This window comes from Pelodiscus sinensis, chromosome 23 (assembly GCF_049634645.1).
Source record: "Pelodiscus sinensis isolate JC-2024 chromosome 23, ASM4963464v1, whole genome shotgun sequence".
Taxonomy (NCBI): Eukaryota; Metazoa; Chordata; order Testudines; family Trionychidae; genus Pelodiscus; species Pelodiscus sinensis.
In genome coordinates this window covers 10,305,520-10,319,714 of record NC_134733.1, presented here as the reverse complement: position 1 = coordinate 10,319,714, position 14,195 = coordinate 10,305,520, and the positions used below count along the sequence as shown (strand labels likewise).

The 14,195-nt window shown below is 49.2% G+C and overlaps 1 protein-coding gene across 1 annotated transcript; it reads right to left on the bottom strand.

Annotated features, from left to right (window-relative positions):
• Window positions 1-3,300: 3,300 nt before the first annotated feature.
• Window positions 3,301-13,496, bottom strand: LOC102463762 (chymotrypsin-C). The gene is made up of 8 exons (XM_006132725.4): window positions 13,379-13,496; window positions 11,859-11,947; window positions 11,241-11,338; window positions 9,797-9,919; window positions 8,409-8,545; window positions 6,481-6,626; window positions 4,544-4,693; window positions 3,301-3,456 (listed from the first exon to the last, which is right to left on the bottom strand). The coding sequence occupies exons 1-8, from the start codon at window positions 13,416-13,418 to the stop codon at window positions 3,439-3,441; spliced, it is 801 nt and encodes a 266-aa protein (XP_006132787.2). The 5' UTR covers window positions 13,419-13,496; the 3' UTR covers window positions 3,301-3,438.
• Between the last annotated feature and the right edge of the window lie 699 nt (window positions 13,497-14,195).

Genomic DNA, 14,195 nt, shown 5'->3' with positions numbered 1-14,195 from the left:
TGTAAATACTGCTCAGGAGAGAATCTGAGGTGTGGCTATGGAAATCCCATTCAGCCAGGGCTGATGGAAGGTCAGTGTTGGAATGGAATGTGGAGAATTGTATACAATTTGGGACTGTTGTGGGGGTAACTAATCATGCTAAATATGGGAAATGTAAAACATACCACCAGTGCTTGCAGGAGAGACACCACCATCATGGTAAGAGGTCTCGGAAGAACAAGCCTCCCCCCTTCCAGAGTTGAGTGAACAGAGCTGGAGGGAAGGGTTAAAGGGCTTGAGTCAGCCTGCTTCACACCTGCCAGGTTTGAGCTATGAGACTGTCCCTACCTGTCCCTTTTCCCCCTTTGTTTTAAGGGCAGACCTAAAGCAGACTCTCTGAGGAGTCTTTTCTTTTGCTAGTTCAGTGGAAGCGGGATTCCTTTCCCAGTCCAGCTGGTGGCTAAACAGGTGAAATAACTGAGAGCCAGACTCATTGCAGCCAGTGGAGTGGTGGTGTAATGTGGCTGGTAGGAGCAGTGGCAGGCGAGGAGCGGCGACCAGCGGCGTGGCGTGGAGCGGCAGCAGCAGATGAGGAGTGGCGGCAGGCACCCAGTGGAGCGTCCAGTGGCGTGGGACGAGACAGCTGGTGAAGTGTGGCGGAGTTTTATATAAAGTACCCCCTAGCTATTCCCCCACCCCCATTTCTACCCAGGTTGGGAGGTGAAACCCTGCGGGTGAACTTTGGGACTCTGGGTGGCACGGACCAGGGACAGAGACTTTTGGGGTGTCGGACTCTTTGGACTTTGGGCGATTCTTGGCTGGGGTGGGGGCTTGGCTCATGTTTGGGTTATGAACTCTGTTTGTGGTGTTTTCCCCAAGTTAATGCCGTATGACTTCTCTGTTTCATTAAATGTTTCTTTCCTACACTCAGACTCAGTGCTTGCGAGTGGGGAAGCATTGCCTCTCAGAGGCGCCCAGGGGTGCGTGAATTTCCCAGATTACTGGGTGGGGGCACGAGCCGATTCTATGTGAGATGGACCCCAAGATATTGAACCCAGCCCTGGTTACTGCCAGGCCTACCCAGCAGAAGGGTTACATAATAGAAGTTGAAAGGGCTCGCATGTCTCTGGCTCCCTAGCAATGCTCTAGGGCAACGACAGGCATGGGAAAGGCACACTCCCTTTCATAGTAGCAATTGAAAGGGCTCGCAGAACTCAGTCCCACTGGCCTGTTGCCTGGGAGGTGCGAGCCCTTTCAATTGCTTCTGTTCAGAGGGCTTGTCCCTGCTGGGCAACAGGTTAGCAGCAGGGCCAGGAGCTACTAGCTGTGTTATGTAAATTCTAAGCCTCCACCGCAGACAAGCCTCCACCCCCAGCACCCTCCCATCTGCTCCAGGTTCCTTCCATTGGCCAGAAGTCAGGGGGAGGGACCCCAGGGCAAGCAAAGCTTCCGGTAGGGTAGCTCTCAACCCTGCCCCTTCTGCCCAAGCCCCACCCCTTCCAGGTCGGCCTGCAGCCACTTCCGAAATTTGTGAAGTGCCCCCCTCCTTCCAAAGTTATTGCCCACCCCTGAGTTAGGGGGTGATGTAGTAAGCTACCTGCAGGTATGCAGGTTCTTTTTTTATTTTTAATGTTTTCTCGGTAATGCTTTCACCTTAAGACTCCACGTGCTTTGCTTAGAAAGGGTTGTGCTGTTGCCCTGTGTACTCTGCGGAGAAAGCAAAGTGCGGATGCTGACTGGATTAGGTTGTCTGGCTTGCCAGGGAGCTCACAGTGTAGGCAAGGAACAGCGCAGCTGGGAAATACCCTGTCTGAATGTGAGCCAGGCAGGTCTCCACCCAGGAGAGGTGACAGCTGGGCAGCTGGAAGCCTGAGCGTGGGTGCCTTGCTGGACCACAGGTGCAGTTGTCCTGAAGGTGGCAGGGTGCTTAGCAGCTGCGGCGGCTACTGCCTCCGTGAGGCTGCAGGGGGCGCCATGGAGTGGCTCCACAGCTTTGCTCCGCCTCCCTCTATCGAGTGCACATTCCACTCACTCCAGAGACTGGGGGTGTGAAGGGAGATGGAAACGTGTCGTTTTATCCCTGAGTTCCCTCAGCCAGATCTGCTGGATGATATAGAAAGGCATATGTGGGCAGGGCCATCCCTGGGGGGCCTGGGGCAACACCCCTGCCCCCAACCTGCCTCCGCTCCACCCTGCCCCCACTCCACCCCTTCTCCAAGCCCTGCCCCCTACTCTGCCTGCGTCCCACCCCTGCTCCACTCTCTTGCCCCCTATCCCGAGTAATGCAAACTGGGGAATTACAGTGGCATGGGGCAGCAGCGGGGGTCACCCCCTTCCCTCCCACACTCACCAGTGGGAGCTGGAGCACAAGTGGCTGCGGGGCCACTTCAGATCCCACCACAGTGAGTGCAGAAGGCGTGGGAGGGTACTATGCTGCCCTGCACCAGGCCCCCATAATCTCCTAGGTCTCACTCATCCTTAAGACAGTGGAGGCAGCTGCTGCAGGCCCGTGGCCTGGGGCGGCTGCCCCAAACCATCCTATGGACAGGATGGCTTTGTATGTACATCCAAACATCTCTTTCAAAGTCAAACTGAAAGGAGCAAGCAGGGATCCCAGGTAAGACCGGCCCCTTTCTCACCCTTTGCTTTGTTGTGTGTGCATAACAAAAATCTTCCTTTGAGTGGCTGCAGGGAAACGAGGCCACAGACCTGTGTTATGCGGTTTTGCAAGCACAGGACAGTCAGCCTATGGCTGGACATGCTTCCCTCTGCCATGGAGGAAAATGTTTTATCCTTGGGCAAGCTGACCCTGAAGGTACTGCCCTGTAGAAGAGGGATATTTTATAATCGCCCTCCTCAAAGAGCTGAGCCTGGTCATGTGCAACTGCTGTGGGATTGCTGATTTGGGATGCGAGACGGGTGAGATACAGCCATTGTATCAGGGAATGTGTCCACATCTCAAATCAAGGCAATGCGAGTCTCACTACAGCTTTGTGCACAGATGCCAGACTACTTTGGCTCATTCCTCTGCTGAGCTGATACCCCTTGTTGTTAGCTTGGCCTGGGATTGCCAGTCCTTTAGGAATTGGCTGTCTGAGGCACTCTCTTCTGCATTTGGACAGTGCCTGGTGGCATATAATACTGAGTACTCTCGGTGTTGCTGCCATAATAACAGTATTAAGGACAACCCTCTGCTTTCACCTCTTGCCTATTGATAGTCACACCATGATTCAATCATTTAGTCTCAGTTATTTCTTCTCCCTGGGGAAAAGTCCCTGGGAAAAAGTAAAACACTGGGCACTGTGTGTATTTACAGTAGCTGCAGATCTGGCCTGCAGAATGTAACAAGAACCAATGTCTCTGACACATTTCAAGCAGCCTCTGGACCGCGGACAGTTATGATGGGAACATTTATTAAGGTGTCCTGGGATTTACAAGCCATGAAATAAGCCAGGCTCTTCAGTTGAGATTTATTTTCTGGTGATGGGAAGAAAAGAAGCAGTGTTAATAATTGTTTAAACATGAATTACAGCTTTACACTAAACCAATGTAGATGGTTCCTTGGGAAAGCACATACTTATTTGCAAAGCCACTGTCTCTGAAGCATCAATAGCACTCTCCTATTGGAGGGGTGTAACATGTACTGTGGTGAGCAGTGTTCCCTGTAGGCTGAGCGCTTGGGTGGCCATCCAGGAGAGAGTCAAATGCTGCCCAGCTGATTAGCAGACTGCCCACTGTGCCCAAAGACGGCAACATGTGTTTCTACTGGTGATGCACATCTGCACTTGCCTTGGTGAACATAACAAAATTTATTCCACACATGGATGGAAAAATCAGAGGGAAAACTGGTGGCAAACTGTAAAAGATGGGTCCAATATCTGGGGTAACGAATAAGATTTATACACGGGCAACAAGCATGTCATAAAATTGGGAGATTTCTATGCAAATTTCAGAATGTCCTAACAGCTGTTATCCTCTAAGGTAACTTCTGCATCTGAGGCAAATCCCCAATGCTTCTGCATGGTGCAGCTGAGGTACATCTCTCAAAGTTGCCTGCTCTCCTCTTGGCATGTACAGCACAGTGTAATACTTCTAGGCCTGGAGGCTCAAAGCTGGGGTTTTCATAAATGGCTGGACTTTCAACATTGCTCATTACCCAGTACTTCTCCCTGAAATCCCCTTGAAGTCAATGGACTCTCTTTGGTCCTCAGGCTACTTCAGCAACTAAATAATGACCTAGGAGCCACACTTTAGACACTAGAACGCCTCATTTTTGTGTGACTGTAACAAAACCATTTGCAGGGTAGAGATGGACCAAGGCTGATCAATTGTGATCCTGATCAAAACTTCCCTAGAGTCTGAGGGAATTCAGAACTGGGGGGTTGGTACAGTCCTATACCTTTGATTTAGTCATCTAAAACTGACTGAAGAGCAAACAGGTGGTGGTTCTGGGATGGGTTTGCTTTTAGATACTTCAGTAAGAGCAACTAGATAACCCTTTCATGCAAGTGTGCAGAAATCTAGTTGAGAACAAGGAGCTTTGCTTTCATGGGCTGATCCCTACCTCGTTTATCCAGTCGATGTAGGCAGACACCCGGGTGAAGACAGTTGGCTTCTTGCGAGTGTTGCAGCCAAGGCCAGATCCGAAGCTCACAATGCCGTGTACTTCCCAAGCGTTAGCACCATGGCAGTTCAGTGGGCCTCCAGAGTCGCCCTGACAGAACGTAAGCCAGAGAGAATTTAATTATAGTAAACCCTACTTATTTTGGAATAACTCCCCTTATTTTGGAATAATAAGCGGAGCGTCCACACTACCAACTCCGTTATTTCAAAATAACGGGCTGGTTATTTTGAAATCTGTACTCCTGCTCTCCTCGGGAAATAACGCTATTTCGATTTTGTGATTGCGGGAGTTATTATTTCAAATTTAGTTATTTTGAAATAATTTCCTAGTGTAGACATGCCCTAACAGTCCTTCCCATGATTGTGCGCGTGTGTGTGTGTGTGTGTGTGTGTGTGTGTGTGTCCTGCATCTCTGCAAATTCTTAGGGGCAATTCAGAACGGTCACTATTTAAAATACCCTGTTTTCCTCTATACTCTGAGTAGGAAATAGCCAGTAGTTTGACCTGTTTAAGGCAGCTTTGTGTATCTTCTTTCATGCATTTGAGTAACTCATTCTATCAGGTATGTGGCCAAGCTGAATTCCAGATGTGGGTGAATTAGTCTCTGCATGAAAATTCGAGGCTCATGTTCAGACATGCGTGAGGCAAGCACTTTCAGGCTTCCTCGCCACCAATGCACTTCAGTTCTAACCTGCAACAGCCTCTTTAGTTCAGAGGATGGGCCTTCTGCCCAGCTGTGAAGTGGATAACTCTTTTACGTTTATGGTGTGCTTTGGAGTCCAAATGCTTTCTCAACGGTGGGGATGTTAAAGTTAGTTTAAACAACTAATCGACTAGTCGATGGATTTTCCATCGACTAATTTAGTCAATAAGCCTGGGAGCCGCGCCAGGAGCTAATCCCGCTGCATTTCTGCCTTTTAAATGTGTTAAGAGCTGGCAGGCTCTTACTACATTTAAAAGGCTGGAGAGTAGCAAGTGGGACCCGGCGTGAGCCGAGACAGCGGATTCCCAGTTCACACTGGGTCTCCTCTGCTGTGCTTTAGGCTTTTAAATGTATTGAGAGTCTGCTCGCACCGGGTTCCCCACACTGCGTTTCTGATTTTTAAATGTATTAAGCATCGGCAGACTCTTAATACATTTAAAAAGCAGAGGCACTGTGTCTGGGACAGGGCATGAGCTAGGAATCACCTGATTCCTGGCTTGCTCCCAGTCCCCGCTACCCCCCTGCATCCCTGTCTCCTGTGGAAACGGTGCTGGGTGGAACCAGCTTTTAAGCCGGCTGCCCCCAGTACCAGCTCCTGCTCCCCGCCCTTGCTGATAGAGGCAGCAAGGGGTGGGGGGAACCAACTAGTTGAGGCACTAGTAGACTAGTTGACTAATCGCTTACATTCTCAGTCAACAACATCCATCGATCAGCAATGAAATGCAGCCACTCTGGTGTGGCTGGTTAGTGTTGGTGCTCAGCAGTTAGGAGAAGTGACATAGGGCTCTTTTGAAAATTATGGTGGGATCTCTAATTACTTTGCAAAGATCAAAAAGGGCACTGGTTTGTAAGGTTGAGTCCAAACATTTCTCTACATCTCCCAAAAAGAAGTAAATAACATCTCTTGGCTTGAGATATGACTTGACTCCCCTCTTTGGGTTGGAACCTCCAAGGAGTTCTGTGGGCCAAACTTGATACATGACTCAGCTTGCCAGCAAATGTCAGATGCTGAGCCTCACTTTGATGTCATCACGCAGAGCAATTGGTCTAATTTGCATAGCTAGGGTGTCCCTAAGAGTCACTGAGGCAGCTGGGAACACATCAGCATATACCCCATATCCTGCCTGCAGGATTTGCTCACCTTCCTGCAGCACTATAGTTCTGGGAAGACTTACATTGCATCCAGAAACGACTCCATCTCCTCCGGCACAGACCATAGTGTCCTTGACCCTGGAGCCCCACCAGTCCCACTTAGTGCAGGTGGCGTGGTCCACCACGGGCAGCAGTGCCTGCTGGAGGTCATCCGCGATGGGACCATTGGCTGGTAAATAGAGTGGGTCACAAAGAGAAGAAGAACCATCAGGAACATTGTACACAGGTGGGCAGCCAGGTCTTCTGTCTTCTGCCCACACCAGAGAATGGAAACATCAGCTTGACTGGCTATTGGCGATCACACGTGATACCCGTATATGAAGGATGCAAACAGCAAAGAAGACTCACTTGGGGTATGTCTACACTACCCTCCTAGTTCGAACTAGGAGGGTAATGTAGGCATACCGCACTTGCAAATGAAGCCTGGGATTTGAATTTCCCGGGCTTCATTTGCATAAGCGGGGAGCCGCCATTTTTAAAACCCCACTGGTTCGAACCCCGTGCAGCGCGGCTACACGGGGCACGAACTAGGTAGTTCGAACTAGGCTTCCTAGTTCGAACTACCGTTACTCCTCATTCCACGAGGAGTAACAGTAGTTCGAACTAGGAAGCCTAGTTCGAACTACCTAGTTCATGCCCCCTGTAGCCGCGCTGCACGGGGTTCGAACCAGCGGGGTTTTAAAAATGGCGGCTCCCTGCTTATGCAAATGAAGCCCGGGAAATTCAAATCCCGGGCTTCATTTGCAAGTGCGGTATGCCTACATTACCCCGCTAGTTCGAACTAGCGGGGTAGTGTAGACATACCCTGAGGGTGAGTAAAAGTGTCATGGAAAGAAACTGAGCAAAGGTGCATTTAAGGAGAAGACTAGGAGCGTACAGTAGGGTACAACGCTGCATTGTCACACAGATAAACTAGTCACTCTCCTCTTATAAATCAGAGAGAGTGGAAGAGCCATAAGTTCTCCTTGAGAGTCTGAGAGCTGATCTGGTTCCAAGAGAAGTCCAAGCTCAGACAGCCATGGGTTTATGGTTCAGGAGCTCAGTCAGCCTGGAGGCACTGTGTCCTATTCGCTCCAACAAAATAGTTTCCAATCTTTTTGGCCACCTGTACCAGTTCCCAGGCTTTGACCTCCACTGAACCAGATACTGCTCACTTTAGCCTGTCACAGGGCATGGGCTTTAGGAGAGGGCGAATAGCCATGGGGACAGTGACAGGGGAAGCTTGCAGAGGGGGACACATTGTTGAAACAGGGTGCTTGAAGAACATTCAACAAAGCCTGGAATCTGTTGGTATTAGGAAACATTCTAAGGTATGTCTACACTACAGAGGGGGGTTTTTTTTTCAGAAAAACAGCCATTTTGCTGAAAAAACTTGAGTTACATCCACACTGCTGAGTTACTGATTTCTCTGCAAGAGAAAGCTGGGAGATGTGGTCTGGCAGCAGTAGGGAATTTTCATGGGCAACTCGCTCATGTTATTGTGTTTTAGAAAACACAGGAGTTTTGCACCATTTCTTCCTTCCCCTTCCTCAGAGCTCATTGACAGGATCATGCGCAGGAAAATAAACAGCTGCTGAGATTTAATTATCCAACATTGATAATCCTCATTTTACAAGAAAGAAGCTTTTTTCTTTCAGAAAAAGATGTGTGTGGATGGGGAAGAGGAAGTTCTTTTGGAAGAAGAGGAAAGAGGAAAAGCACAGGTGCCCTGGTGGCCACTCCATCCATAATAATCACAGCATAAACGTGAGATAGTGTCCAATCAGTGTGGACGCTATCTTTCAAAAAAACAGATAGCTTTTTCAATGCGCTTTGGCAGTCTGGACCCTCTCGTTCGGAAGAAGTTTTTTCAGAAGATCTCTTCCGGAAAAGCTTCTTTTGAAAGAAGCCCTCAGTCTAGACATAGCCCTAGAGATGGGACCGTGGCTATAGGAAAAGGTGGTCTACTCACTCCAGAGGCGTCCCCATCCAGTGATGTAGCAGGGGAAGTCGTTAGTCAGGACAGCACCGTTTGCGGGCAGGCAGGCTGGCTGGATCGTGTCGCTCAATTGCACAGGCTCAGCCAGTTTGATCAGGGCAATGTCGTTGCTGAAAACCAAATGAGATTAGGAGGGGGAGTTTAAACTCAGCCGGGAAACTCTGGACTCCTGAGGACTGAGAAACTTTCTGAGCTCTCCCTCTGCAGGAACTTCCCTTCCTCTCCATGGGTTTGAGCAGAGAAGACACAAACCCAGTTCAGTAGCTCTAGGCAGGGCAGATTTCAGTGAGAATTTTGCTTGTGGAAAGGCTGCAGGACTGGGGTGTTGAAACAATATGAGAGTAGGATCCAAACTTTGACAAGATGGTATTAAAAATAAGCCCACTGCAAATGGAGATACAATATTAACAATGTACTGTCAAAAGAGCAACATACTCAAAATGGCTTAAGTCCCAGTTTTAAAAATGACCAGGGTACTGTGACTGTCAGTGAAACCTAGGTGCCTAAGTCACTTGGGCCTTTTCGAGCATTTTACCTGCCACTTTTTCACCCACATGCCTTTATCTTGAGTTATAAGCATAAACAAAGTCCAAAATACATGGCTAGCTCATAGACCCATAAAATAACTGCTGCCGTGCTTCTGTCTCCCGCCTGCCTGGCTTTTGAATTGGGTGGCATTGATTCATTTTAACTGTGGCACTGCATTGCAAAAGCAATCCTTCCTGAGAACGAGCTCACCAAACCTCATCCTTCACTGCAACCCCCTCAGATAAGGGAACCAAAAACCTGCCCCGCCCACTCTAGTCACATGACTCCAGGTCAAAGCAGGGATAGGCCAGCAGTGTGTTTGGGATGGGCATGGGCGAATGAAGATTGCTGACATTAGAAAAGAGTTCTTTGCACATCTTCAAGTTGCGATGGGAGAGGTCTAGGTTGGATATTAGGAAAAACTATTTTACTGGGAGGGTGGTGAAGCACTGGAATGGTTTACCGAGGGAGGTGGTGGAATCTCTATCCCAAGAGGCTTTTAAGTCCTGGCTTGACAAAGCCCCAGCTGGGATGATTTAGTTGGGATTGGTCCAGCTTTGGGCAGGGGGTTGGACTTGATGACCTCCTGAGGTCTCTTCCAGCCCTAGGATTCTATGATCTTTCAGCAAACATTGGACCGTCTGAATAGCAACTTTCCTAACTGCAGTTGCCAGAGGCATGGTTTAATCCAAGTGGCTCTGAGGCCAATTGGTGAAATAGAGACAGATCTGACTGATTTGAGCTAAGCTTTGACAGCAGTATTGGAGAGCGAGAAAGAGAGAGACTGCAGTGCCTGACCCCCACCCTCATGCCTTAGAAACCAGCCAATTTACGCAATCAGGAAGGAGTTCCATTTCTCATGGACGATGATCTTCTCCACAGCAGCAGCCACTGAACCTGGCTCCTCTACCTTCAGGTTTTGTTTCCCCAGGAGAACTCGGTATGTTCTGCTGCTGCTATAAGAACAAACAGCGGGAGAAAACCCGGTTAAACTTACGCCTCTCTTGGTTTCCTCCAAATTCCCTGCTGATCTTCTAGGCCTGGTTCTAGTTGCCTGGCTGTGACATGGCCATCCATGCAAGCTAAGGAAGTAACTCCGTTAGCGGCCAACTATTAGCCTCAATGTGCACCAGTCACTAGATAAAGGCAAAACCCAACACACATGCCTAGCATGTGTTGCATAGTCTCACTCTTGGTCCCCTTCCTGGCCTTTGATCACATGCTTGTTTTACTGCACTAAACACTTGGACTTCTTGGCCTCCTTGTCAAAGACTCTGGGCCTGTTCTCTTAGACAGGGATGGGGAACCTATGGCCCGGGGGCCAGATCCGGCCCTTGCTTGTCTGGATCCTGCCCCCAAGCCTTGCCCCCCCCCAGCATTGGGGAGCCCCAACCCAGAGCCTAGGAGGGCCCACAAAAATCTACTAGCCCATGCCCTTATGCTTTGGTGTGCAAAGGGAATATGTGAGGTGTCTTTCTGCTTCTCAGTCAGGGTCCACATCAATGAGGTGGGTTTTTGTGCAGCCTCCGACTGACTTTTCTGTGGGTCAGTGGCACCCAATCCCAAAAAAGATTTCCCGCCCCACCTTAGCAAAAGACTTTGGCTCTGAGTTTGTGCTCATGGCTTAGCTGCCCTCTTTCACCCATAGCTGTTTGTTTGCTTCGGTGGTTCTCACTGTACACTTCAGGGAGGGGGGGGAGGAGAGCGGAGGGGAGTACACACAGGTCTTCTGGGGGGTACATCACCTCATCTTAATATTTATCTAGTTTTACACCAGGCTACATACATAAAAACCACTAGCAAAGTCACATTTCATACAGACAATGACTTGCTTATACTACTTTATACATAAAATGTGAATACAATATTTATATTCCAATTATTTTTATAATTCTGTGATAAAAATGAGAAAGCATGCCATTTTTCAGTAAGCATGTGCTGGAACACTTGTATTTATTTGTCTGATTTTTGTAAGCAAGTGTTTGGTAAGTGAGGTGAAAACTGGGGTACGCGAGTACTGTTCCCTGTAAGCTGGGTGCTTGTGCGGCCATTCAGGAGAGATTCCAGTGCTGCTCAGCTGATTAGCAGAGTGCCCCTGTGTGATTTGTGATTCCCCTAGAGGTGCACATTCACACATGCCCTTGTGCATGTGACAAAATTTATTCTGCACATGCATGGGAAAAAATCCACTCATGGAAGGAAAAGATTAGGAGGAACATTGCACCAATCCTGCAAAGGGGTGCAGTCTCTTGTAAAAGTTGAGACCTGCTGGTTTACCTGATGCAGTGGGCAGCTGTGAGGACCCAGTTGTCAGCAATAAGGGTCCCGCCACATGTATGAGCCCAGACGCCACTTTTGTCGTATTGCAGGGAGATCTGGAATGCACCAAAGTCATGAGGCCGTTAGCCTGGATTGTACTTAGTGGCTAAAAATAAAGCCCTGGGCTACGTCTAGACTGGCATGATTTTCCGCAAATGCTTTTAACGGAAAAGTTTTCCATTAAAAGCATTTTCGGAACAGAGCATCTAGATTGGCACAGAGGCTTTTCCGCAAAAGCACTTTTTGCGGAAAAGCATCCGTGCCAATCTAGACATGCTTTTCCGCAAAAAAGTCCCGATTGCTGTTTTCACAATCGGGGCTTTTTTGCCGAAAACAAATCTGAGCTGTCTACACTGGCCCTTTTGCGCAAAAGGGACTTTTGCCTGAACGGGAGCAGCATAGCATTTCCGCAAGAAGCACTGATTTCAGACAGTAGGAAGTCAGTGCTTTTGCGGAAATTCAAGCGGCCAGTGTAGACAGCTGGCAAGTTTTTCCGGAAAAGCGTCTGATTTTCCGGAAAAACTGGCCAGTCTAGACACAGCCCAATTGTGTGCAATAATAACACTGCTTCCTTACCTGCCAGGGCCAGCTGTGGGGATTGACAGTTTCACCTCCGACCACTCGGGAGATAAGAGGGGGGCTGGCAGGCTCGCCACAGCCGTAGGCTGGGAAATGCAGCAGGGAAGAGAGATGAGCAGTTACAAAGCACCACAACCTCCAACAGGGAGCCTGGCCTTATGCTCCTGTTAGCTGACCACCTCTGCTGAGGCATCCCAAGCGCACTTCAGGATGAGGACTTTGCTTGGGAGCTTTATTTCCTCCCAAACCCACTGCCTTCTTTGCTGTATTGAGTGCCAGTTGGGTGAGCTGAGCTGGGAGTCTGCAGAAGCGATGCTCCCTAAAGGGCTGATGCAGGCAGGCGGAGGAGAAGCCTTCTTACGGCACACCTGCCTTGCATAGGCTGTGAGCACTGACAGTAAATCACACCCAGGAAATCCCCCGCATGTGGTACATTCTCAAGTGCAGCTGTCACATTCTCAGCAGGCGTGACCGGGTCACCTTGTCTGGAATCTCTCTAGTGAGGCCAATGTCTAATGGGGGGCCTGGACACTGAATTCCCGTCTTGCACTTGGAAGAAGTCCCTGTGAAGTAGATTGGAGGCACACCAGGCAGCTGCCTGTTCTCCAGCTGGCGATGACGCATTGGAGAGGGTCCAGTGGAGGGCAACCAAAATGATTAGGGGGCTGGAGCACATGACCTACGAGGAGAAGCTGAGGGAGTTGGGTCTGTTTAGTCTGCAGAAGTGAAGAGTGAAGCGGGATTTGATAGCAGCCTTCAACTTCCTGAAGGGAGGTTCCAAAGAGGCTGGAAAAAGGCTGTTCTGAGTGGTGATGGATGGCAGAACAAGGAGCAATGGGCTCAAGTTGTGGTGGGAGAGGTCCAGGTTGGATATTAGGAAAAAGTATTTCCCTAGGAGAGTGGTGAAGCACTGGAATGGGTTACCTAAGGAAGTAGTGGAGTCTCCATCCCTAGAGGTGTTTAAGTCTCGGCTTGACAAAGCCCTGGCTGGGTTGATTTAGTTGGGATTGGTCCTGCCTAGAGCAGGGGGCTGGACTTGATGACCTTCTGAGGTCTCTTCCAGCTCTATGGATCTATGATTCTATGAGTGAAAGCCCTTCAGTTGCAAATACTGTCTTTTGGCCGACCCCCCAGGCCAGTGTTTCCCAAATGGTGTTCCACGGAACCCCGGGGTTCCACGAAGTGAAAATAAGGATTCCGCAAGAAAATTCCATTACAGTAACATTTTATGATTAAAAAAAATTAATATTATGTGACTTTTGTTTTAAAATATGTGCAGTGAAACTAAATGCTGATCTCAGGACCTTGTTAAACATTTGTTTATTATTATCCTTACTTATTTGTGGTCCACTTTTTTCAGCTCCATATAGTAGACTGTTATGAGGAGGGTTCTGCAAAATTCTTTCAAGTTTAAAAAGGTTCCGTGGCCAAATAAAATTGGGAAACACTGCCCCAGACTCATTTCAGGCCTCCCCTCCCAGCCCAGGAGAATGGAGTTGCCACATAAAACAACTTACCACAGCCCAGCAGAAAAGTGAGGACCACAAACCTGAGCATGGTGACTGGATAGGAGCAGTGAGGAGCAATGCCGAGGGCTGACTACTTATAAGGGAAGCCCCCTTTGACCTAAAGCCAAGAATGGAGAGTCGCCGAAGCGCAGAACCAATGCGCGGTCAGATCAATATTTGTTCCTAACCTTGGCAAGTTATCGTTCAGCAAACATGATGCCTGGGGAACAAGAAGTAACGCCTTGCCTTTGCAATGGGCACCCTAGTAGCATTTCTCTGTCTGGAGAGAGCACTGAAGTCCTAGCTGTGACTGCATGAGGCATCCCTGGGGCTCAGGAGAAAGTGGGGAAAGAGAACTGTATAGCCCAAGGCTGTTGGCAACCACCTTATCTGGGTAGGGCTCATGGTTGAAACCTGCCAGATGTCTGCAGAGTGAACTGTACAGAGCCAAGTCCGCTTCCTTTTCAGGGTGAAAAGTTGAGTCATCCTGTCAGGGAGCAGAGACATTTCAGGGAGCTGCTGATTGGATGCCTCTCATGAGCTCGTTGGCAAGGCCTTCTACTGGGCGTTATCTAGACATTTCAGAACTGAGATCCTGGTCACCTGGGAGCATGAAAGCCCCCAAAGCAAGAGTAGCTAACCCATGTTGTGGCACCATGGATGTCCAGGTGCCAAAGCGGGGTCGTTAGTGGCAAAGTCCTTCCTGCTTCCCCCTTTGAAGACTCACTTGTCTCCAGCATTCTTCTTCACCCCCCCAGCATCGTGTTGCTGTGAGCTGCTGCCCCTTTGGCATCTTCCACCTCAGAGGTGGCCGCACCTCCCCTGG